Here is a 22,895-nt window from a genome sequence, read left to right on the forward strand (position 1 = left end):
TAATAGTAACAACAGCAGTGGCAGCAATTAATAGTTCAGTTTATTCTATATCACAATCTTTTTGCAATTCTCTCTTCCCATGCAATGTTGATATCAAGACGTAAGTCTAACTGTAAGAATGTTAAGCATGTAGCTGTGCAAAAGTGCCGGACTACAAAGTCTTGCAATGACTCACTATTGGTTATGATTTCTATAGAAAAAATGCAACCAAAATCCATGAAAATCGAAAGAGTCATGTTTGCTAGATACACATTGTTTTTATCAGGGGGGAAAAGCAACACACTTTTATCAGATAAAAAATACACATGAGAAGCATTATAATAGCTGAAGAAGAAGAAAAAAACAAGCAAAAGAGAAATGAACAGACCATAACTTTATTGGAGATATATTCAGCTACAGTTATTACAAAAAATCTATTAAAGGTAATTGTGATCCATAAGGTGCAGACTGCAAATTTCTGCAGCATGATTACAGTATGAATGAATTACATTTTATGTCCCTTAGACAGCGGCAGCAAATGATGGGAAATATTTTATTGTCCATCAATTATGTTATTCATTCTACTTGATTTTAACCATTTTTAAAGTCAAACTATTTACAATACAAAAGCCTGCAATTTTCAATGCTTATTCAACTTCAGTTTCTTTATGTAACTTGCTGCTGTAGTTATATCAAGCATATCATTCTTATAAATTTAAACAGTCTGTGGTTGTTATTAAAATTAAAAATACAGAGTGGGTGAAACCTATAAAAGGAATTAGGACACAAAGTAGATAGATGAATGCTGAATTAATATTTAAAGACATTTCAGGTAATTGTTTTGTAATGACCCTTATGTAGATCTGGTGTCAATTTTCTGCTGGTGAAAGTTGTTTCAGTCATATTTTACAGTTTTGCGCAAGGATTTAACAATACTGTTTTATAAATATTAACAAGCAGTGGCTTACTGAAAATGAAAGTATCTGCCACTAAAACTGTCCTAGGTTCAATTCTGTTTTCATTAATCATGCACAACCATTTCCAGTACATTCAGTGAGGAAAAGAAGAATCACAACATGTGGCTCAAATGACGTTCTTTAAATCTGAAATGGCCACGGCTTTGAGGCTTTCAGTTTTAAGCCACTTGTGGAAGTGGTCCTACAATTTACAGGGCTGCTCAAAGCTGAGCACTCTACATTTACACTGACAAAAGCTTTCGTTGAAAATTATGTTCTCTACAAACAGTGATACTCATAGATCCCTTCACATCCAAATCAGAGCAAGGATTTAATTGACAATTATGTACCCCATGTTCAGTATATTTGCAAGCAGCATGGGGGGATTACAAAAGAGGAGCTATAAATGCATCAATCAAAAATTTCAATTGATTTACAAAAAACTACCAACATGGTACATTGCTAAAAATGAAAGAAATAGTGGGATCCAGAGTACCACCAGACAGAGAGGTGCTTGGGCAACAGTGCTCTCTCAGCTCCTTATTTCAGCTCTTTCATTTATCAAAAGGTGCTTCTGGGGTTTGGAAGGCCTCCCATAATAGTAGGGGATATGAAGTGACTACTGCAGCTGGGGAAGACTCGTATGACATTAGAGGATCCAACACACACACACACACACACACACACACACACACACACATACACACACACACACGTGTATGGAAGCACTTTCCAGACATACAAAGGTCTCCCTAGATCCTAGCTAATAGTTTTTAACTCTTTTTAAAAACATGTAACAACATGTCACAGACAAAACAAATGGGACTTTGTCAGATGTGCAAATTAAGTGACACACATCACAAGTGTTCGAACGATCTTTTCTCAAATTCAGTCAATCAAAGCAGCAAGGCCCAAACCACATTTTTCCTCTCTTAAGTATATTTCTCCTTGAAATGAGGTAAAGCATGGTACCAAGTGCAATGCTCATTTGTGCTACATGAAAAGAACAGCACAAAACAAAGCCATAATAAAAAATAAAAAGTAAAAATGCAGCATAGTTAGAAGGACTGTAAGTAGTACAGTATAACAGAATATACACATATACACACAATTTGAAACTAGATTCATGTCAATTAACCCTAACTTTTGACTATGTAAGGGATCTGTTTTACATTTCGAAGACAGGCTTACAACAGTCCATTTCATCTCACAGCATTACATGGGATTTTGATCCTAACCTTCAAATGATCGGCTCCAGATCTAAATAGCATGTTTCCCAATACACCTGTTTTTTTTAAAGGACAAAGTGTTTCATAGAAATGTGTTTCTGCTTTCTAACACAATTATGAGTTACTGGAATTAAAATTCTGCAGCAAAAAGGTTGTGGCTTTAAAAACACAGCAGCAGCACCACCAACATTTACAGCAGGCCTCTACTCAGTATTTTCAGTTTAGCTTGATAGATACGTAACAGGGACATTAAATATGACTGATCAGAGTGTGCAATTTCCAGACTCCTCAGTTATCCTCAGGCAACACTCTAATATTTGATATTATTCAGGTATAAAACATGTATTTAAAATGTTCACAGACTGTATTTTAATTTTTCAATTGGTTCTGATTTTTCAAATGTTTTCCATTAAAAAGGAACACAGACATTCTGCACATTTGATCGGGATAAGACATGCCCTTTTAAATGCTACATGGGTTTTATAAGTTTTTAGATAGATGTGTGCCACCAAAGACAAAAAAACTATCAATGTTTGCAATGGTACTAAAGTTGCAAAATTCTCATTCAAGGCAACATAAATGGATGGAAATGTTTTTTCATAAACGTTTACAGTCCTATGCTGGCATACTCAGATATGACAACTCTCAATCGACTTACAGTTGAGAAGTTCCCATAAAATGTGGGTGAATACCATTTCTAAAGTCAGCAATGAACACTTGCTGTCATATCGAAATATGGTTCCAAATGTCCACAATCCAAAATTAGCAGCATTGGGGGAGGGGGGGCACAATATGCAAATAGCATTTTTTGCAACAGCTGCTCACATTGAAGAGACAACAATTTTTAAGGCTCATATCACTGATTTGTCTCTTTATCAGTTTCAGTGGGATGCAGGGCCAAAAAAAGAAACTTTAATCAGCATGTGTAGTCCAACCTGGCACTGGATCACATCCTTTATGCCTTCCATGATATTTTACTTTCTCAGTGTGACTAAAACCTCACACAAGAATTATTTCACTTCACTGTCATTAGAAATCTAAACAAAAATCTGCCACTCAAATTACATTCTGTATTTCAGAAACGTTGAATGTCCCCTATGACTAAGGCATGTCTCTCCCCTTTAAGCAAGGTAAGCCAGATGCTTTTCCTCTTTCAATTTTGAATGCATGTGTATGTGTGGGAAGGGGATTTTAAAAGCAAATAATAGTATTATCAGTAATTTAACACATAAAACAGCATCACAAGCAGACCACTGTGCTGGAAAACATTAAAACCTTGCTCAGCTCTCTCAAACTTCAAGCATAATTAATGGGGTAAAATTGCAGCAAACCTCTATTGATATTGGTGGGAGTGCAAGATGACCCACAGCGTTTTTAAAAGGTAAATTAAGAGGTATTATAGTTACAGTGCAAAAAATTAAAATTTCAAGCATAATACATACACATAGCACCAAAACAGGAAAAATGCATGCAAAAAGAAAAAAAAGACACAAAAAAACATAGAAGAACTGAGGTATTTAAGTGAAGGGTGCCTACAAATATCTAAAGAAATATAGGCATAGCCTAAAAAATGCTTTCATATTAACTGAAACAACAATAATGAACTAGTTACTCTACTTTATAAGGACCAAAATCACAGATGTATCAAAAGTATGGCAGTTTCTCTCACACAACAACCTCCATGGCATATTAACAGCACAGCTTTGGTAGGTGAAATACGCATGCAATTCTGAAAAGTACAGTAAGAAATTTATGTGGAAATCGCTCGTAAAGGTGTAAAGGTGCTCTGTTTGTTAAATATGTATCCAATATAAAATCTGCAGCATACTTTAGGCGCGATATGTCAAAGGTTCTCTCTTTTTTTTAAGCAACAGTTTGAACTGTGCAATTTAACTATTATCACAAAGTTCCAATACTGGGAACAATGTCTGCAATCCATCAAGATCTTCCTTCTGCACAAGCTTCCTTCTGCACAAGCTTGGAAGTGAAAGTAGATTCCACAATAGTGATGGATTGTGCTCAGTCTAAACCCTTGGACTTTGTTTCAACATCAGAAATTAATGAGAAACTTTCATTTGTTTGCAGTATCAAATAAACTCTACACTAACCATTTCTTTTGAATTGTTAAAAATAACCTCACTACATATATATATGAATACAACTTCTATTACAGTTGTGTAATAAGTTAAGTCACAGCTAAACTAACATGTACTGTAAATATGGGTTTTTATAACTGTAAAATGCAATCTAAAAGTGAAGGGAATGTAATACCGTTTGCTCCAAAGAGTATCAGAAATGAAAGGTCATATTAGTGAGGGTTTATGTAACTTTTAAGGCAGGAACCTTTTAACGCAAGACTATTTGGCATCCATTTTGAAGTCGATTAGATGCCAGGCATTTCAATTAAAAACTCCCTAACAAATAAGTGCAATAATGATTGGGAATGCCATCCTAATGGAAAGATGGCATGGAAAGAAGGAGGACAATACTGGCACACTTATCCTTACATCAAATCATCCAGTACAGTTCATAAACTGCTTTGTGACTGGCACTAGTGCACAGATTTGAGGAATTTCAAGATCACTTTATCTCTATCTATATCTCTATGTATAGATAAAGATACAGTAACTACAACAGACACAAGCTCCCTGGCCTTTAAACACTAAGCAAAGCTGTACTGACAAAGTAAACCAAAGATACCTGACAACAGTTATTTTGAACACTTGCTAAATGTCATCATTAAAGCACTCTTGTGATTAAACAAAGCAGAAGTGAGGAAAGAAGACAAGATTGTGTTTGCGCAAAAAAACCCAACAACCCTATAACTACAATTAGTTCCAAAATTATGTATACATGTTAACTGTTGTTAGCGATTTTGTTAACAAACTTGAATTGCTGTCTTCAGTTTGTTCCTCTCAACATCATCTTATAAATTTCTTGGTACTGTGTATTTGTGTTTTGAAGAGGTGTCTCAGCTGTTTGGAACCTGAGGTTGATTCGCTTTGAGGCTTCGTAGAGCTCTTCTTGCTGCGGCAGATTTGGCAATCCGATAGCTTCTTCCAACACCTTTGAACTTTCCCTTCCCGACAACTTCCACAGTTACTCTGACCTTTCCATCATAGGTTCTTTCTGCAGGACTTCATAGGTAAAAGATGAAGAGAGAATAAATAAAAAATGAAAGAATGAATAAAAGACAGGAAAATACTCAAGAGGAATCAGCCCCAAAAGAATTATTAACGGTAATCTACAGCAGCGGACGCTTCTTTCATGGATTTATTGCAAAGAGATTTTTTTGTTGTTGAAGCAATCACACACTTGCCCATACACATGAAGGATGGGGTAAATCTTTCTGTAGATACTATAAATACAATAAAAGTTGGCATATAGTTATCTCCATGTATATGTATATGTGTGTATCTATTTATCTATCTATCTGCTGGAATACATACTATTCAGTTTTTATATCATATGCCTACTGTTTGGTGCATGATTTTAAAAATAGTTCACAAAATTTGCAATAAATTATTTCTTACCTAAATTTAGCAGTTTCAGGCTCCATCTCCAGAAGTTCTCTAACTGGTGAACGGGGCACATTTGCAGAAAATTTTTCTGTGATTGAAAAATACACATTTAGTTGTAGCCATTCCAACCTTCTGAACAGCAAACAATAAATTACTGAATTTTTATTCTAAGAACATTTACATTACCTATTAATGGCCTCATCATTGGATAGTACACATGCCAAACCATTTCCAGTGACATTCCACTATCCATGTAAATAGCACCAGCAAGAGACTCAAATATATCTCCCATGGCCTTTGGTACTTCTATGTCTTCTTCTTTTTCTTCATCTTCTTCAGATCTTCGAAGCTAAAAATCACACAAGAAGTTACCTTAATTTTTTTTTTTTGCAAAGCTTCAACTAAAGGCTTAATTTAGAATATGGCAGTTCATCTGCTCACTAGACACAAACTTTGATCCAGCTGCATCGTGTTTTGATCAAGAGATAAAAGCGGGATCTAAATCATCATAATTATTATCTACTAGCTTTGGGTTTTTTGAGAGCTGGTAAAATAAGAATGAATACAATGAAATCTAGAATTAAATTAGCTATTTATTTTTAGCTTTAAGCACTAATCAAAATAAAGGTATCTAAAGAGAAAGTCCAGTTTTTACAGAATGCCATTAACACAGCCTGGTCAGCAGTTCAGAATATTTCTGTGATATTGCTGACCATGCTCACTACAGTGTGCCACTGGAAAGGTCAATAATTTAAACAGAAAAAGAATGCAAAATCTAGTTGCTATCGCAGTACAGTATTTACTGTATTTCTTTGATTTTAAGATGCCATTGATACTAAGATGCACACTAATTTCAGTACCAACAATAGATAAAATAGCTTTATTTATAAAGGAACACCTGCAATTCTAAGACACCGCATTTTAAAAGATGTTTATATGGTGGGGGAAAGTGTGTCTTAGAATTTACAGTATTAACAACATCTATTGGCTTTTTCCTGTTTTTGTGAAAGGTTTTTTTTTTTAATCCTGTTAGTTTTAGGAATGAGTTGACACATTAAATAAATGTGATCCAACACTAAAAATTTTCTGATATGACTAACCTCAGAATCCATTCCTTGCATTTCATTTTTTTCCATTTGAAACTGTACGAAGTCATCAATGACATGGAATAACTCAGGAGAGACAGCTTTGAAGTATTTGTGGTAGTCATACTTTACAGCCAATGACGCGAAGATGGTGTTATTAACAAGAGCAGATCGTAGGTCTGTTAGGACTCCTGGAGAGTGCTGACGTGGGTCTTCATAAAGGTGCTTGGTTATGAGGTAGTCCAAAATTGCATCTCCCAGGAATTCCAACCGCTGGTAACAATCTTAATACACAAGAGTGGGGGGATTGGAAACAAATACAAAGCAAGGCAATTAACATTCCTTCCAAATAATCTGCATTCCTTCCGATCAGCAACCTTAAAACAGTAAGCAATTTTTCAAAGGACTTACCAGTAATGGTATTGTAATGATAGGAGGCATGAGTAAATGCCTGAAGTAGATAAGCCTTGTTCTTAAAACTGTAGTTGATTTTCTTCTCAAAGTTTTCAAAGCCAGATATAAGGTGATTTAAGGTTCTCTCCGCATCTGGATGATCAAACATACACCTTGGAGGAATCTTTAAACAGCCATATACCAAGTCTTTATATCGAGAAGATTCTTGATTGGACAAAGAGACAGAAATACAGTTTGCTGAAGAGTGTTTCTGCTGGCTGTTAAAATGCTCAGTGTGGGAATACAGAGCACTGTCCCAGTCAATTTTTTTAATAACAGGAAGCACTTTCAGTCCCAGTGAGCAGAGGAAAAGCTGGGCAGCTCTTTCACCACAGCTGGTCAGATAGCAACCCAGAAGAGCTTCCACACAGTCTGCAATGCTTTTGTCAGCGATACACTGTTCTGTATGTAAGTCATAGGAGATGGATTGTTTTCCAGCATCAATGCCACAGTTTTCCTCTGATGGATTCCAGAAACCTACTACAAAATCATCCTCTTCAACAGCCTTGCTAGGATCTAGATAACACATTGCATCCCATGAGCTGTAGTCAAATTCATCAGTATCTGCTGAAAACTGAACATTGGACAAGGGTGATTTTTTGGGTGCCTTCCATTCATAACTATTATCGGTGGGTGAAAAAGGAGAGAGGGATATTTTCTTCACAAATGCTCCAGAGCCCATTAACATATTGTCAATAAATTTGATATGCTCCTGATCATACTCCAAGAAGTCATCCTCAAAGTCAGCTTCTTCCTTGGGAACCCTCCACATTAAGTCATCATCGTCATCATCATCATAATCATCATCAAGCTTTCCATTAGACATCAGGCTCTCTTTTGACTAAAAATAAAAAAGCAAAAACAGTTAAATTTCTTGTATCCAATCATTTTACAAAATAGCTAGGGATGGAAAAACAAGAACAAATTTCATTTTTCTTTGGCTGCACTAGATTCAAACATGTCAACATTCTATTGTTGAGGAACTATTTCTATCTAAGACACTTCTGGAATGCTAAGTATTGATTGGCACTCTTTGTAGTTACTCTAGTCCTTTCTGGAATCTAGTATTGGGAACTACTGTTCCATTCTACTGCTTTTGGTTTCTGGGATTCTGCTAGGATCCCTCTTCGTTTCTATGCTTTTAATTTAACATCTAAATGAACTTTCAGGGTGAGGTCACCTGGATCTCCAAGCCTGAGAGTTGTGTGTTTCAGAAGATACCACTCCCATTTCCAGTCTGGTTCTAGTATGGTAGAAGAAAAATAACATTAGTGGCTGGGGACAGTTTTGGATTGAATTAAATGAATAAACTAAGGTTTATCTTTTATTCTAAAGCCTTTGACTGTGTGGATCATAATAAACTATGGCATGTTCTTGGTGGTGTGGGGATACCAAGTCACCTTGTCTGTCTCCTGAGAAATCTGTATAAAGACCAAGCAGCCACAGTAAGAACAGATCACAGAACAACAGACTGGTTCAAGATTGGGAAAGGAGTACGGCAGGGCAGTATACTTTCACCCTCCCTATTTAACCTGTACGCAGAACACATCATGCGACGTGCGGGGCTTGACAATTCCAAGGCTGGAGTTAAAATTGCTGGAAGAAACATTAACAACCTTAGGTATGCAGATGATACCACTCTGATGGCCGAAAGTGAGAAAGAGCTGAGGAGCCTTATCACCAAGGTCAAAGAAGAAAGTGCAAAAGCTGGGTTGCAGTTAAATGTCAAGAAAACCAAGATCATGGCAACTACACCTGTTGATAACTGGCAAATAGAAGGAGAAAACATGGAGGCAGTGACAGACTTTATATTTCTAGGTGCGAAGATCACTGCAGATGCAGACTGCAGCCAGGAAATCAGAGGACATTTACTTCTTGGGAGGAGAGCAATGACCAATCTTGATAAAATAGTGAAGAGCAGAGACATCACACGGGCAACGAAGGTCCGCATAGTCAAAGCAATGGTATTCCCCATGGTAACTTATGGTTGCGAGAGCTGGACCATAAGGAAGGCTGAATGAAGGAAGATAGACGCTTTTGAACTTTGGTGCTGAAGGAAAATCCTGAGAGTGCCTTGGACCGCAAGGAGATCCAACCAGTCCATCCTCCAGGAAATAATGCCTGGCTGCTCACTGGAGGGAAGGATATTAGAGGCAAAGTTGAAGTATTTTGGCCACATCCTGAGAAGACAGGAAAGCTTGGAAAAGATCACGATGCTGGGGGAAATGGAAGGAAAAAGGAAGAGAGGCCGACCAAGGGCGAGATGGATGGACAGTATCCTTGAAGTGACTGGCATGGACTTGAAGGAACTGGGGGCGGCGATGGCCAACAGGGAGCTCTGGCGTGGACTCGTCCATGAGGTCATGAAGAGTCAAAAACGACTATGCGACTGAGCAGCAGCAGCAAGGTTTATCTTTGGTAAGTTTGAAGTACTACTAGTCATGAAATCCTATGATCAAAGTGGAAATGTACCACCTGTTTTACTCCATCTAAAGCATATCTTGGCCAGCATTCTTCATATTGCTTCTCCAAATGGCCATCGAAGTGCACATGGGAAGCTCACAAATCAATTTTTAGTGACATTGACTCCACCTGTGGAGCTTATATATCACTATCAAAAACTAATAGATATTGATGGTCTTTATTATCCCTGGATCTGGCATTTACGACAACCTTGTAAAATGTGAAAACTAGCTCCTTTTCTAGGCTCACACAAGAGTATGTGGTAATGAAATTTCATCAAAAGCCTTTTGCGAAACAAGGTAAACAACTCTTGGGTCTCTCCTATTATATGGTTGCTGATACCATCAAACAACTTTAAATGTTAGCAAAACAGGGCTCTTCTTTGCAGAAGCAATGCTAACTCAAACTTAGAAGTGCTTAATTTTTTAAAAATAATTCAGCCAGTAAGCTGTCTGTTTTCAGCAACATATACTCTTTCTTAGATTTTTTAAAAAAACACTGGTGCTGGACTAACCAACCATCTTTGGGTTATCTTCAGAGGTTACTCTGAACACGCCACATATTTTTGTTAAAAACCTAGGAATCTCAGATTTGAGTTTTTGTTACAAGACCAGCAACTTCTCATTTCAGGCTCTTGACTCTTAGAGGGATAGCATCTGGAGCCAGTCATTTGTTCAGTTTCAATCTGAAATTTTAGACTGAATTCAATCACTAGATCTAGCTACAATAGGCTCATTAAATCAATGAATTTTCTATAAACTGACTTATCATAGTGTCCCTCTCCAAAGAACTCTGGAATGTGCCTTTTCTTTTAGTGTTGTTCTTACTGGCAATACTGCTTGTATGCTTGATTTCATTTCCACACCTTCCCCCATTTAGGTACAGATAATCAAGCAAGGAGAAAAGCCAAGACCTGCAACTCTTTACTGCAGAGACTGAATCTGGCTTCAGCCATTTATTCATCAGTCATTTCCACCTTGGATTATAGTCTTTTGCTTATGTGGAATGCCCTTGAAGATACAGTGGAAGCTTCAATTAATCAAAATTGAATAAAGCAGCAAACTTTTATCCAGGATATGGAGACTGGCCATTATGCCCTTTATGTACTCTCTCTAATGACTATCGATGTATTGTCAGTTTCTGTTCAAACTGCCGAGTTTGACCTTAAAATCTCTAAAAGGCCCAAAAACCATAACATGGGTTACTCAATTATCATCATTGTTATTAAGCACATCTCCCTTCATTTATGAACATGTCAGAAAATGAAAAATCATTGTTGATCGTGCTTTTAGAACATGTAAATGATAGGAAAAAAGAGATACAGGGAAGAATTTGAGGATAAACAAAGTACATTTTCACTCATTTTGAGATATTCAGTGATATATTCAGTGAGATATTCAGTACCCCAAAAGCAAGCTTTTTTTTACAATGGGTATTTTAATGGTTTCAGGAGACTAGTAGTAGGTTTCAGATCTATGGTCCATTTTTCCCCTCCTTTATTTTAAGGAAATGAAACAAATATAAGCAATTATTTAAACATTATTTGGAGTTCAATTTCAAACAATAGCTACATAAGATATTCATGTGTATTCAATAAGCAAAATAACTGATGCAAAGATTAAGGAAAAAGCCTCCAATTTAATTTTAAAATTACATGTACAATTTCAGATCAATGTTTAGCAACACTGGAAAGAAAATAAAGCTTTCTGTTATTCTGAATGACCACTGTGTTTAAGCAAACTGGCAATTTTCACATAAGTTAATACAGCGTGTTGCACAGCACTGAGAATTTTTTTTCTTAGAATGAATAAACCAGTTTAGACAATTGTTAGGCTATAGCTATATACAGATGCAAGAGTTCTAGACCAAATATTTTAAGTAAGGATTGACATTCATGTAAACAATTACTTGAATAGTACTGAAACCACTTGATTTAAGAGTTTGAAAACTTGATAAATGTTATAGATTTAATGAAGGCTTTGGTTTTCAAATACAAATTATGAATATTACCAAAGCAAAGCTATAATGTCACAGATACTGAAATACAACTAAACTAAATGCAGCCAACAAAAATGAAGTGGCATTCATAGTAACCAGTTCAAATATATTATCAAAGTAAGGGTTAAATGACATTTAAAAATCCCAGTGTTTGGGATCATTAAAAAGAAACTTAAAAAGAAAAAGAGCAGCTTTGCGATTCTTTTATATAATTCATAATAGTCATATTTTGAAATTCTGCTGACTGCTCTTATCACCTAACAAATTATAGAACCAAAAAAAAGGGGGGGGGGGATGAAAAAGGTTGAAATTACTAGTTTTGAAAATTTAGATAAAGAACTTTCTCTCTCTTGTTAAGCATTCAGCATCATCCAATGAAACAGATGGTTGGTAAATCATTGGCAACTGAAAGAAAGCATTGTTTTGTATAATGTTGAACTGTATTTTTCTTTTTACATTAATACATTGTCATAAAACGTTATGATAGTTACTGGCTTGGAGAAACTGAACTAATTTTAATCAATATACAATGCTATTATTCATCAATTTATACTCTGTACACTGAGCCTCAAAATTCTGAGTGGGAGAAGTGGGTGAGTTGTAAGATAACTGTGTTCCTTTTTGTTTTGAGAGCATCTACAGTCACAGCAGTACAGTATAATCACACAGCCAGAACACATTGTGTTTCCATCATATATCCTATCTATATATTGGTCTGATATTGGTTAATGATACTTTTGGTGGGTGCCAATATTCCTTATGCTCCCATCCATCACTATATTTATAAGCAGCTTTTCTTCCAAACTGGGACTCAGCGTATCCTAACTTTCTATTAATTGATACCATGTGGCTAAGAGATGATTCCAGATTCTGCATTATTAAACATGTACAGTTATATATTATTTTTAGAAATATATAAAAGCATATTCTGGAAGTGAACTGTATGTATGCACAACATTTGCAATATTTTACTCTGCAATACATATTCATAGTACAATAAGTAGCTAGCTATCCAGTGTGCCCTCTGGTGGTTCTGCAGTCAAAGTATGAATTTCTGAAAAACTGATCGGCTCTTTCCATGATGATGGAATTCCATAGAAAAATACTAATTATAAAGATTTTTTTAAAAATTAAATGGTTGCATGCATATACTGAAAAATTTAACAAAATATAGTTGTATGTCATGCACAGAGACAAGATTCCAATGACCTCTTCTAGCAATAGGCAGCATATCATTTTTACTACTCCCAGAATTCTTTACAAGACAGTGATACAATTCAATAGTAATAGAACACAAATAACCCAAATGTAAATCTAGTTTAACCTAGTTAAACTTTCAAAAGCTCTCCACAAGTGGCCAAGTCAGATATCTGACAACACTTATTTTTCCCTTCTCTGGAAGTCCCCTGGATGGGAAAGACAAGTAAAAAAAAGAAAAACAGTGGAAGAAGAACTAAAGAGATGTGTATCAGAAACCGTGAGAGGAAATGGCTGTCTTACTGGCTCTGACCCTTCCCATGGCTTGGTTTAGCCCTTCCACTTGCCCACATTAACTGTCCTTAAGAGCAATTCCTTTATGTCACTTATGAAAGAAAGCAGCCCTTAAGAGAGAAAAAAAATTAACCACAGCTATACATGAAAAGTCTAGACCTTGAGCTAAAGGACATGTGCTATTTTCATATGTATCAAGAACTCAGAAAATTTTATTTTAAGTTTCTAAATTCAGAGCTTTGAATTTGCATGAAGACAGATTAATTTTAGTACGATATCAAGATGATGTAGATTAATCTCATGCAGGTAGTACTATGGTACTAAAATTCTGAGACACGGGTTTCTTGTCTTTATTATAATTTCAGCTACGTAATAGCATACAATCCTAGATCTTCTGAAGGCTAGGGATTAAGGAATTCCAAAACAAGAGAAAGAATAGCTGTGAGAATATAAGAGATGGTTCCATTGTCAACCAGTTCTGGATGGGGTTACACTCCCCCTGAAAGACTGTGTTCACAGCTTGAGAGTACTCCTGGATCTGTCTCTCCAAATGTCAGCCCAGGTAGATGAAACAGTAAGGAGTGCTTACTATCAGCTTCGGCTGATTTCCCAGCCGCGCCCCTTCCTAGATTTGGAGGACCTGAAGATGGTAGTGCATGCACTGGTACCCTCAAAGCTGGACTTCTGCAACGCGCTTTACATTGGACTACCCTTGTACCAAATTTGGAAACTTGAACTGGTTTAACATACGGCATCCAGATTGGTTACAGGAACATCTAGGAGTGAGCATATTACATCTATCCAAAAGTCACTCCACTGGCTGCCAATTCGTTTCCGGACAAAGTACAACGTGATGGTTTTGACCTTTGAAGGCCTACATGGTTTGGGTACAGGTTACCTAACGGATCTCTCCTTCTCCTATACAATCTGCCCCATACACTTTGGTCTTCTAGGGGGCGTCTGCTCCAATCAGCTAGAACACGACTGGTAACCACCACCCAGAGGACCTTTTCATTGGCTGCCCCAAGGCGGTGGAATGACCTGCCAGTAGAGCTCCGACAGCTAAATCAGCTGTCAGAATTTAAGGCACAAGTGAAGACCTGTCTCTTCCAGCAGGCCTACTCAGATAGTCTTTAAACACAAACATGAATTTTAATGAATATCCTTTGTTTAATCTCTATTTTGTCTGTTTAAATATGTATTTCATAGAGATACATTTTGGTATGTAACTTTTATGGAGGTACATGTTAGTGTGTGTATTTGTTGTGTCTTTGCTGTGTTTATGTATTTTAATTGTTTTGTAACCAGTCTCGAGCTATAAACAGAGGCGGGTAAGAAATAATAATAATAATAATAATAATAATAATAATAATAATAATAATAATACATTGATTTATAAATGCATTACAACACAGGCTTACCATTTCATCTTTTTCCCATTTGTCTGCATTATTCTTGTCTTGGTTTACTATGTAACCAGGAGGAAGCCAGTTGACCGGAGGATCAAAAATAGAGACCACCATACGACTAGGAAGCCCTTTCTTTTTTCCAAGGCGATACAAGTTACAATTGCTGACCTTTAAGAAAACATTATTATAACAGTCTACAGAAAAATAATGAAAAAAAAACCTGGAGTACAAATAAAACAGTACCGGACTACAAATTAATGAATATAGATATATTTCAATGGTCAAATTTTCCCTTTATTTCAAATCAACAGATTCTTTTAAAAAGTACAATTTACAGTTTGTACTCTACTGTTAAATTATGGTCAGGTATGATCTGTGACCTCTCTACTGAAGATTTAAACAAAACTTAGTTCATGTGAATTTATAACAATCTCACTGTTGCAAAAAGCCTTCACAGATTTTTAGTAAATCAAGATAACATCCAGTCTTATATTTCCCTAATATGGAAATTAATATTAACACATTACAACTAGTTAAAAGGAGATTGTACAAACCATGGTGATATAGTTGCTAAAGACCTAAATTCAAGTACTGAATAGTTTTTAAAAGCAACAGTTTAATTTTACTGGCCTGCTGCAAAAGCTAATGACTTCAATGTTTGCAAAGCATCACATGCAGAAACCAACACTGAAAAGCTATCCTATTTCTCAAAGAACTCAATGATAAAAATAAACTTCCATGAACCTCAAGTTTCCATAATTTTTCGCAATGTATTAGTAACCTCCTTCATAGTGAGAATGCCTTGCTGATGAATATGTGAGTCTCCTTTGGAAGAGATAAAGCAGGGTATAAATAATAATAATAATAATAAATTCATGAAAAAAGTTGTCACTATTATTATTGTATTTATTTGTACCTTGATTTTCTTCCAGGACTGTGACCCAAAAGTGGTTCACAACCTTAAAAACTCTACAACTTAAAACCTATAAAATATAAATATTTAAATAGAATTAAGTATTACAGTTATTAAAACAAGTAAAAACAAATCCAAAAATCGTAAAAAAAACCTCCAGTGAGTACTTAGAAACTTTCTGCCTTAAAAACCTACCTGGATAAAAAGGCTTTAGCCTGCAGTTGGAAGGACCACAGGGAAGGAGTCAGTCAATCTGGCTTCCCGGGAAATGTAGTTCCAGGAGAAGTCACTGAAAAGGTCTTCTCTTGCATCCACATGAACCATGCTTGTGAGTTTAATGTATATCAAATCTAATACATTCTTGAAAACTGATAGAATATTCAATATTTTCTGGGGGCTTTTCAAAGTGACAATCAAATTGTTTTTTTCCAAAAACTCCTAAGTATTACTTGATGTATGCAAGTGTTGGACTTGAAACATCATAATAAATGTGTTACAGCGCTACAGGTAAATCACTGACATCCCTCAAATTTTTATACTGCTGTCTATTAAACAGCTAGGAATCATTACTCACCTTTTTGCTTCTCATATATGATAGGCGTCCCTCATGAGCATCAGGGTAAGTGCAAAACAAATATGTAGTGATGGCATGCTTTAAAAATGAATCACCAAGCATTTCAAGCCGCTCCAGATTAAATCCATCACTAGCATTGGAAAGAGTCAACGCTTGAAGAATGAGACCAGGGTTTGGGCCAAGAGTTTTTGAGGAGTACCCATTGGAAGGGCTTGTTGCAGAATTCATTCTTTCTTTTGAAAGATTGCAAGCATCTGAAGCACTGGTGGTCACTGCAATTTTGGGAGATCCATCTGAGGTAGATTTGTTAGCATTTCCATCAAGATATTTATTACTCAGAGTACATTCATTGCTGGGCTTGAGCTGGTTCTCACTGTTGTATAAATTCTGAATAGGACACGAGGTAGTTGGTTGTATAGGTATTTCCTGTCTGTAGTAATTCAGCTGATTTTCTTGGCAAAGGTCTTGCTTAACTAAGTCACAGTTGCCATTGGCAAGGTTTTTATTATAAGAAATACCATTAATTGTTGCCAGTTCTATTGAGACATCATTTTGGAGTTTACTACGCGACTCAGTCAATGTTCTGTAGTTCACAGACATTTGGTCATGCTTATCTGCAGAAGAGGTTTTATTAGCACCTTGATGTGCAGCATTTTCAGGGACAATTGTGCTGTGCTTAATATAATTTTCAATTTCTGCCGGAGTGGATCCAGGAGCAGAAATAAAGGATTTGCTGTCAATAGATTTTTTCCACCCAAAATCCAGGTTAGGATATCTGTAACATGAATTATCCAATTTTAAAAATCTGATCATTTGCTCACACACATATTTTAATGGACAAAAACCAACAACTTTCCCTCCCCCTTGCCTCATAGTCTGACTACAATGCATGAAAATTGTTTTGGTAATCACATGAAACCACAAGGACTACTCAGTACAACCCTCTGCTATGCGAAGCACACAATCAAATCATTCTTGACAGATGGCCATCCAGACTCTACTTTAAAATTTCCAGAGAAGGAGTCTCCACCAAACACTTACGCAAGTGCTAGTAATATAAAAGCAGACAATGTAGCAGTTCCTCAGATTAAGTTTAGGATTTTATGCTTGAATATCAGTTATTGCACAGCATGATCTTTTTGGGTGTTTTATTACTCTAAGAACAGTTTGATTATAACTGTAATCAATCCAAACTTTTAGTGCTCATTCAAATTCATTGCAGACATTAAAGGAGCTTAAAAGTTAACGATGATATAGACTCTTTATGATATAAAGGAAGTCATACATACAAGATATGTAGATCTATACATTCAAAATAATGGCTTCTGGCCTGAACAATGAAAGCGGGCAACTAAGTCAACTAATCTACCCAAAAGAACATCTTGAGGGTTTCCTTTATGGAAATTGGCTGTTTTATACTTTCCACTACATAAGCTTCCAAAGCTAAGTACTTGGCTCAGCTTTCTTTTGGTATTCTCAATTGGATTTCTAAATTTAAGTGGAAAGAATTCAATCTAGAGTCTTAAGATTTGGGTTTTACCACCCTGTGTGGGAAATAGGGCTATTTATTTGAAACTGGGTGTGTGATCAGTGGAATGTAAAGCTTCGACAAATGCCCTGAAGTGGTGGTTACATTTGTATTTTTCTACAGCTCCTGCTTCTTATATTTATTTATTGCTCTTAAGAGTGTTTTGTTACTTGGAAGATGACAGTTAAGGAGAACATTCTTAGATTGTGTTTCTGTGTTGAGGCTTTGGTAGCTGAGAGAAGACCCAATTCCCTCTTGCACAAGGATTAACAGACTAAAACCTAAAGTATTTAACAATCACAGTTGATAAATCCTGATCTCCATTATCCCTGGGTACAGAAGAGCATTGATACTTGCTGTGGTGTCTGAACAAGAATATTCCTTGGGTCATATTCTTTTTCACTGTAATTGGTATAGCAAATGTAGGAAGACTCTTATTCTCCCTTCTACAGTGTTTCAGAAATATGTCCTCGTTGTTAGGTAGTACAGTAGAGTCTCACTTATCCAAGCTAAACGGGCTGGTAGAAGCTTGGAAAAGCGAATTATCTTGGATAATAAGGAGGGATTAAGGAAAAGCCAATTAAACATCAAATTAGGTTATGATTTTACAAATTAAGCACCAAAACATCATGTTTTACAAAAAAAAATTGACAGAAAAAGCAGTTCAATACACAGTAATGTTATGTTGCAATTACTGTATTTACACATTTAGCACCAAAATATCACGATATATTGAAAACATTGACTACAAAAATGGCTTGGATAATCCAGAAACTTGAATAAGTGAGGCTTGGATAACTGAGACTCTACTGTATGTTTTTAAATGATGGGATTTTAAATGAGAGTGTGGGACCCACTTTTTGCTCTACAGCCCCATGCTGGGTGCAATGCTAGTCTTTGTGATGACCAGAAAATCACATGATGTCACTTCTGGGTTCCTTTCAGCTTAACTCTGTGTGAAATAATATATTTGGAAACAAACTACCATGTTTGGAAACAATCTGGGACTTGTAAAATTCTGTTTGGAGGCGAAAACGGCCATTTTTAAAAGAATGGTTGTGTTATGAGCTACAGGAAAAGTTTGGGGCTTTTATGCAGCTCATAGGGCTGTCCCTTTTCCATCTTCATATGGAATGATATTTCTTTCTGGATCACTGAGAGGGTGGCTTAGTGATTTCCACGTTCAAATTTCTTGTATGCACCCCACTTTTTAATGTGCTCACTAGAGCACAAAATATTGGCAGAGCTTCAAATTACTGCGCACCCTAACTATACAAGTCTAAAACCACAAAAGAGCATTCCTCCTCTCAGCTGTTTTCCTTGCCACCCAAAAGTCACCTCTGAAAGGTTTCCCAGCTCTCCCTGTGGGTATGCACAAAGGGCTGCAGAGGAGGAAGTGATTGTACAGAGCTTCCCCTGGTTACACTGAGTGAAATGTAGAATCAAAACTTTATTTTCTGGCCAAAAGTTGAAACCTACAGCAAATTTAATACCTGAAATCTGTAGGAAGTGATTTAACCCCAACACCAGCATCAATGGCTGTTTGAGATCTGAGTTCCTCAGCTGTCAAAAGGCAATGAAGACGATAAAGAATGCTAGGGAGACAAACAGCTTTTCTCCACAATGATGCTGGAATGGGATGTATAGCACAGAGTTCTGGCACCAGAATCTGGAATAAAGAAAAATAATCCAGTAAAGTCTTATCTAGCTTTTTAATTGTACAGTAGTACTGTGTTTTATAAAATGGGAAGTTGTTACCTGTTTATTTTGTAGACTTTCCCACTTAGCTTTCCGCTTCTCTGCACTACTTAATGGAAGAGCTTTCCCCTTCTGATTCAAATGACGGGGAGTCAAAAGATTAAGTCTAAAAACAAAATGGAAATGTCTTTCCTTTAAAAGATATAGTGCAATGAGAAAAAGGGGGAAATCATCTACATGTACAAGAAATGCTAAGGAAGTAGGGAACTCCGCAAAAATATTTTTGAAATCTTATAAAAATTATGTTTGCTTTTCTTGACCTAATTCAGATGTTTCACTGCAGCAGGATTTCACTTAAGATTTCCTTTAGACCAGTGGTTCTCAACCTGTGGGTCCCCAGATGTTTTGGCCTTCAACTCCCAGAAATCCTAACAGCTGGTAAACTGGCTGGGATTTCTGGGAGTTGTAGGACAAACACCTGGGGACCCACTGGTTGAGAACCACTGCTTTAGACAAAGTCTAACCAACATTCAATTTAATATTTGCCTTTTAAAAAGAAGATACAATGCAGAGCATTCTACGGAGAACTCAAAAAACAATATTTTGAACTCCTTGCAAGAATTGGCTCTTTTGACATTTCCCAAAAGGAGGAAAATGCATTATACTAGCAACTAGACCTTGGGCTTCCATAGTTTTCCCTTTACTCTGTCAGCAATTGATGTGCTTTGGATCCTAAGCATTTCAGACCACCTGCTTTTTGTCCTCTTTAATATTTAATAGCATCAAAAAAAGAACTGGTGGAGGACGTTTTTATTACAGCAGGTAGGAAATCTGTGAAGTTGGATCTTGCTCTCTGAGTAATGCCCACTCCACTCCCCTCCCTTTGCAGCTTTGGAGAGGGCAATCTGAAAAATACTATGGTTCTTAGTACAATTGTCTAAGACCCACAGATCAATGTCCAAAATAGAGTTTAAAAAAGGAAACAGATGAGCAGAATTTAAAATCAATACCTGATTTGGAAATATTAAGGTCAGCATTCTCAAGCACATCACTCACATAAAAATTAACATCTGCAAACTCCAAAGGCTAATGACAGTTACAGTACTAATTTGCATTGATCTTACCTTGAAGATGTGTGGTCCACATCCAGCAATGGCTGGTTGAGATTGGTCAGGTCAAGGTTATACTTGGTTTTATAATATTCAGCAAATGTTTCATATTCTGGGGAAGGAAATTTGCTCAGTGGGGTAAGATCTGTATAAACATCAGCAACATAGAATCGATGAGGCTGATCAAAATTTCGATACCTAGACAGAGGAAGATACTTGGTTGAAATATCCTGTACTTTACTGAACACATTTCCTGGCATGTTCTAAGTCTGAAATATTTTTAGAATAAGAATGTAACTTCTAGTGAGCAATTACCAGGAAAGTTTAAAACAAAACATAACTCAATTTATTAGTTAATAGAAATGGATGAATTGATCAAATTAGGCAAACAACCAATAGTTGCCAGAAAATACATTAAAAAGTTATATAGAGTTTGGCTGTATATAAAGTATTTTAAGTATATACTCTTCCATATAGCAAAAAACTTTTGAAGTCCCTTTTTTAAATTAAACATGTCTGCCTTATTCTATCAAGAAAAAAGTGTGCTGCTACTGAAACAAGAACAAATTTAATAGAGGATCAACTACATAGTTCTTTTGGGTTCTATTCTGTTTCTACTAAATCAGCAAAAAGGGAATATATATGTAATAAAATTATATGAATACATTTAAAATTACATTGCATATTTAAAAGATTAAGTAGAAAATCAACACATTTTAGCTCCTGTTACTGTTTTAGTCCTATTATCTTTCAACCTACGATTTCCTTTTTGACTTCTTGATGCTAAAAATATTTGAAACATATAATGTTACTATTCTATTTAACATATTTATTTCCCACACATACACTACCAGTATTTCCTATAATTTTCATGCCCTTGGAAATTTTAAAGAAAACCAGCCTAAATCCAATTGTTAGTCCCACCTAATGGAGACAAACTGAATCAATGGAATTTACATAACTGAGTGTATACTTGCCATTGTGCACAATACTGTTTACACTTAAGATAGTTTTCCTTACTGAGAAGCCACTCTGAGTCTCCTTCGGGGTGAGAAAGGCGGGATATAAATACAGTAAATAAATAAATAAATCATAGAATAATAGTTGGAAGAGACTACATGGGCAATCCAGACCAACCCCCTGCCATGCAAGAAAAGCACAAAGCACCCCCAACAGATGGCCATCCAACCTCTGTTGAAAAGCTTCCAAGGAAGGAGCTTCCACCACACTACGTGGCAGAAAGTTCCTCTGTTGATTACAAAAGACTAACAGGAAGTGATTAGAAACTTATACAGGAGCACGCATAGTTTTATGCCAATTTTTTCAGAATTTGCAATCTTTTCAATTGGTCTAATTCAGGCTTCAGCATTATTAGTCACCTTTACATGTGGAGCACATAAATGAAATGAAAGTAACTGAGAAATACTGGCAACAAATACATCCACAGAGACTGATAGTTCATAGAATACTCGCCTTGGAATGATAACTGCATCCTGGTAGTCTTCCAATTTGAAAATAAAAGGAGTCTCTTTTGTATACTGTGTACTAGGAATGCCTGTACGAGCTTCAGATTTTTCAATATCTTCCATAAATTTGAAATCAATATCCAAAGTGCTGGAGTCATCAACTTAAAAAGAAAGATATTTAATTTTAAAAACTGTGATCCATTTTTGAATGTTATTTCAGATACTTAGTCTAGATTCCTGAGTTACAGGCATTTTGCTTTAGCACTATCCACCGAGATTCGAATTCCTCAATGAAAGCATGAGCAATACAAGATTACTTAGTTTTCTGAATATAGGTTTTAGATGCCACTCTTTCCATAGTTGCTACACTCTCCCCAAAGATGACACCAAAACTAGATCCAAAGGATCATGAGTGCAAAGAAGTTAATAATTAGAATAGTTTCACAAAACATGGGTAGGATCTTTTATACAGGTTCAAGGGTTACTACCATAAGTATAATAAATATATTATGTAAGAGTTCAAGCGTCTTGTGTAAGTGGAAATCAATTTCTGAATGCAGGTGAATGCATTGTAAGTACAGAAAATGAATAGTTATAGCACTCCTCACCAACATTTAGAGGTAGAACACAATAGGTTGAATCAGCATCGGTAGGTCTGAATTCTAGTGCAGGTTTCTCCAGCCTTAGTCTAGATTCCTGAGTTACAGGCATTTGCTTTAGCACTATCCACCGAGATTCGAATTCCTCAATGAAAGCATGAGCAATACAAGATTACTTAGTATTCTGAATATAGATTTTAGATGCCACTCTTTCCATAGTTGCTACACTCTCCCCAAAGATGACACCAAAACTAGATCCAAAGGATCATGAGTGGAAAGAAGTTAATAATTAGAATAGTTTCACAAAACATGGGTAGGATCTTTTATACAGATTCAAGGGTTACTACCATAAGTATAATAAATATATTCTGTAAGAGTTCAAGCGTCTTGTGTAAGTGGAAATCAATTTCTGAATGCAGGTGAA

General features: G+C 36.1%; 1 protein-coding gene across 1 annotated transcript in view; it reads right to left on the minus strand.

The window, feature by feature from the left end:
* Nucleotides 1-358: 358 nt before the first annotated feature.
* The window catches only part of dicer1 (dicer 1, ribonuclease III), a 68,629-nt gene continuing 46,092 nt past the window's right edge, over nucleotides 359-22,895 (minus strand). Inside the window, exons 19-29 of the mRNA XM_062968436.1 lie at nucleotides 21,880-22,033; nucleotides 20,422-20,604; nucleotides 19,358-19,463; nucleotides 19,093-19,268; nucleotides 16,072-16,846; nucleotides 14,597-14,752; nucleotides 7,182-8,064; nucleotides 6,786-7,054; nucleotides 5,872-6,034; nucleotides 5,698-5,773; nucleotides 359-5,301 (exon numbers count right to left, since the gene is read on the minus strand). Coding sequence (XP_062824506.1) covers nucleotides 5,136-5,301; nucleotides 5,698-5,773; nucleotides 5,872-6,034; nucleotides 6,786-7,054; nucleotides 7,182-8,064; nucleotides 14,597-14,752; nucleotides 16,072-16,846; nucleotides 19,093-19,268; nucleotides 19,358-19,463; nucleotides 20,422-20,604; nucleotides 21,880-22,033 — 3,107 coding nt within the window. The 3' untranslated portion in view covers nucleotides 359-5,135. The remainder of the gene's footprint in view (nucleotides 5,302-5,697; nucleotides 5,774-5,871; nucleotides 6,035-6,785; nucleotides 7,055-7,181; nucleotides 8,065-14,596; nucleotides 14,753-16,071; nucleotides 16,847-19,092; nucleotides 19,269-19,357; nucleotides 19,464-20,421; nucleotides 20,605-21,879; nucleotides 22,034-22,895) is intronic.

This window comes from Anolis carolinensis, chromosome 1 (assembly GCF_035594765.1).
Source record: "Anolis carolinensis isolate JA03-04 chromosome 1, rAnoCar3.1.pri, whole genome shotgun sequence".
NCBI lineage: Eukaryota > Metazoa > Chordata > Lepidosauria > Squamata > Dactyloidae > Anolis > Anolis carolinensis.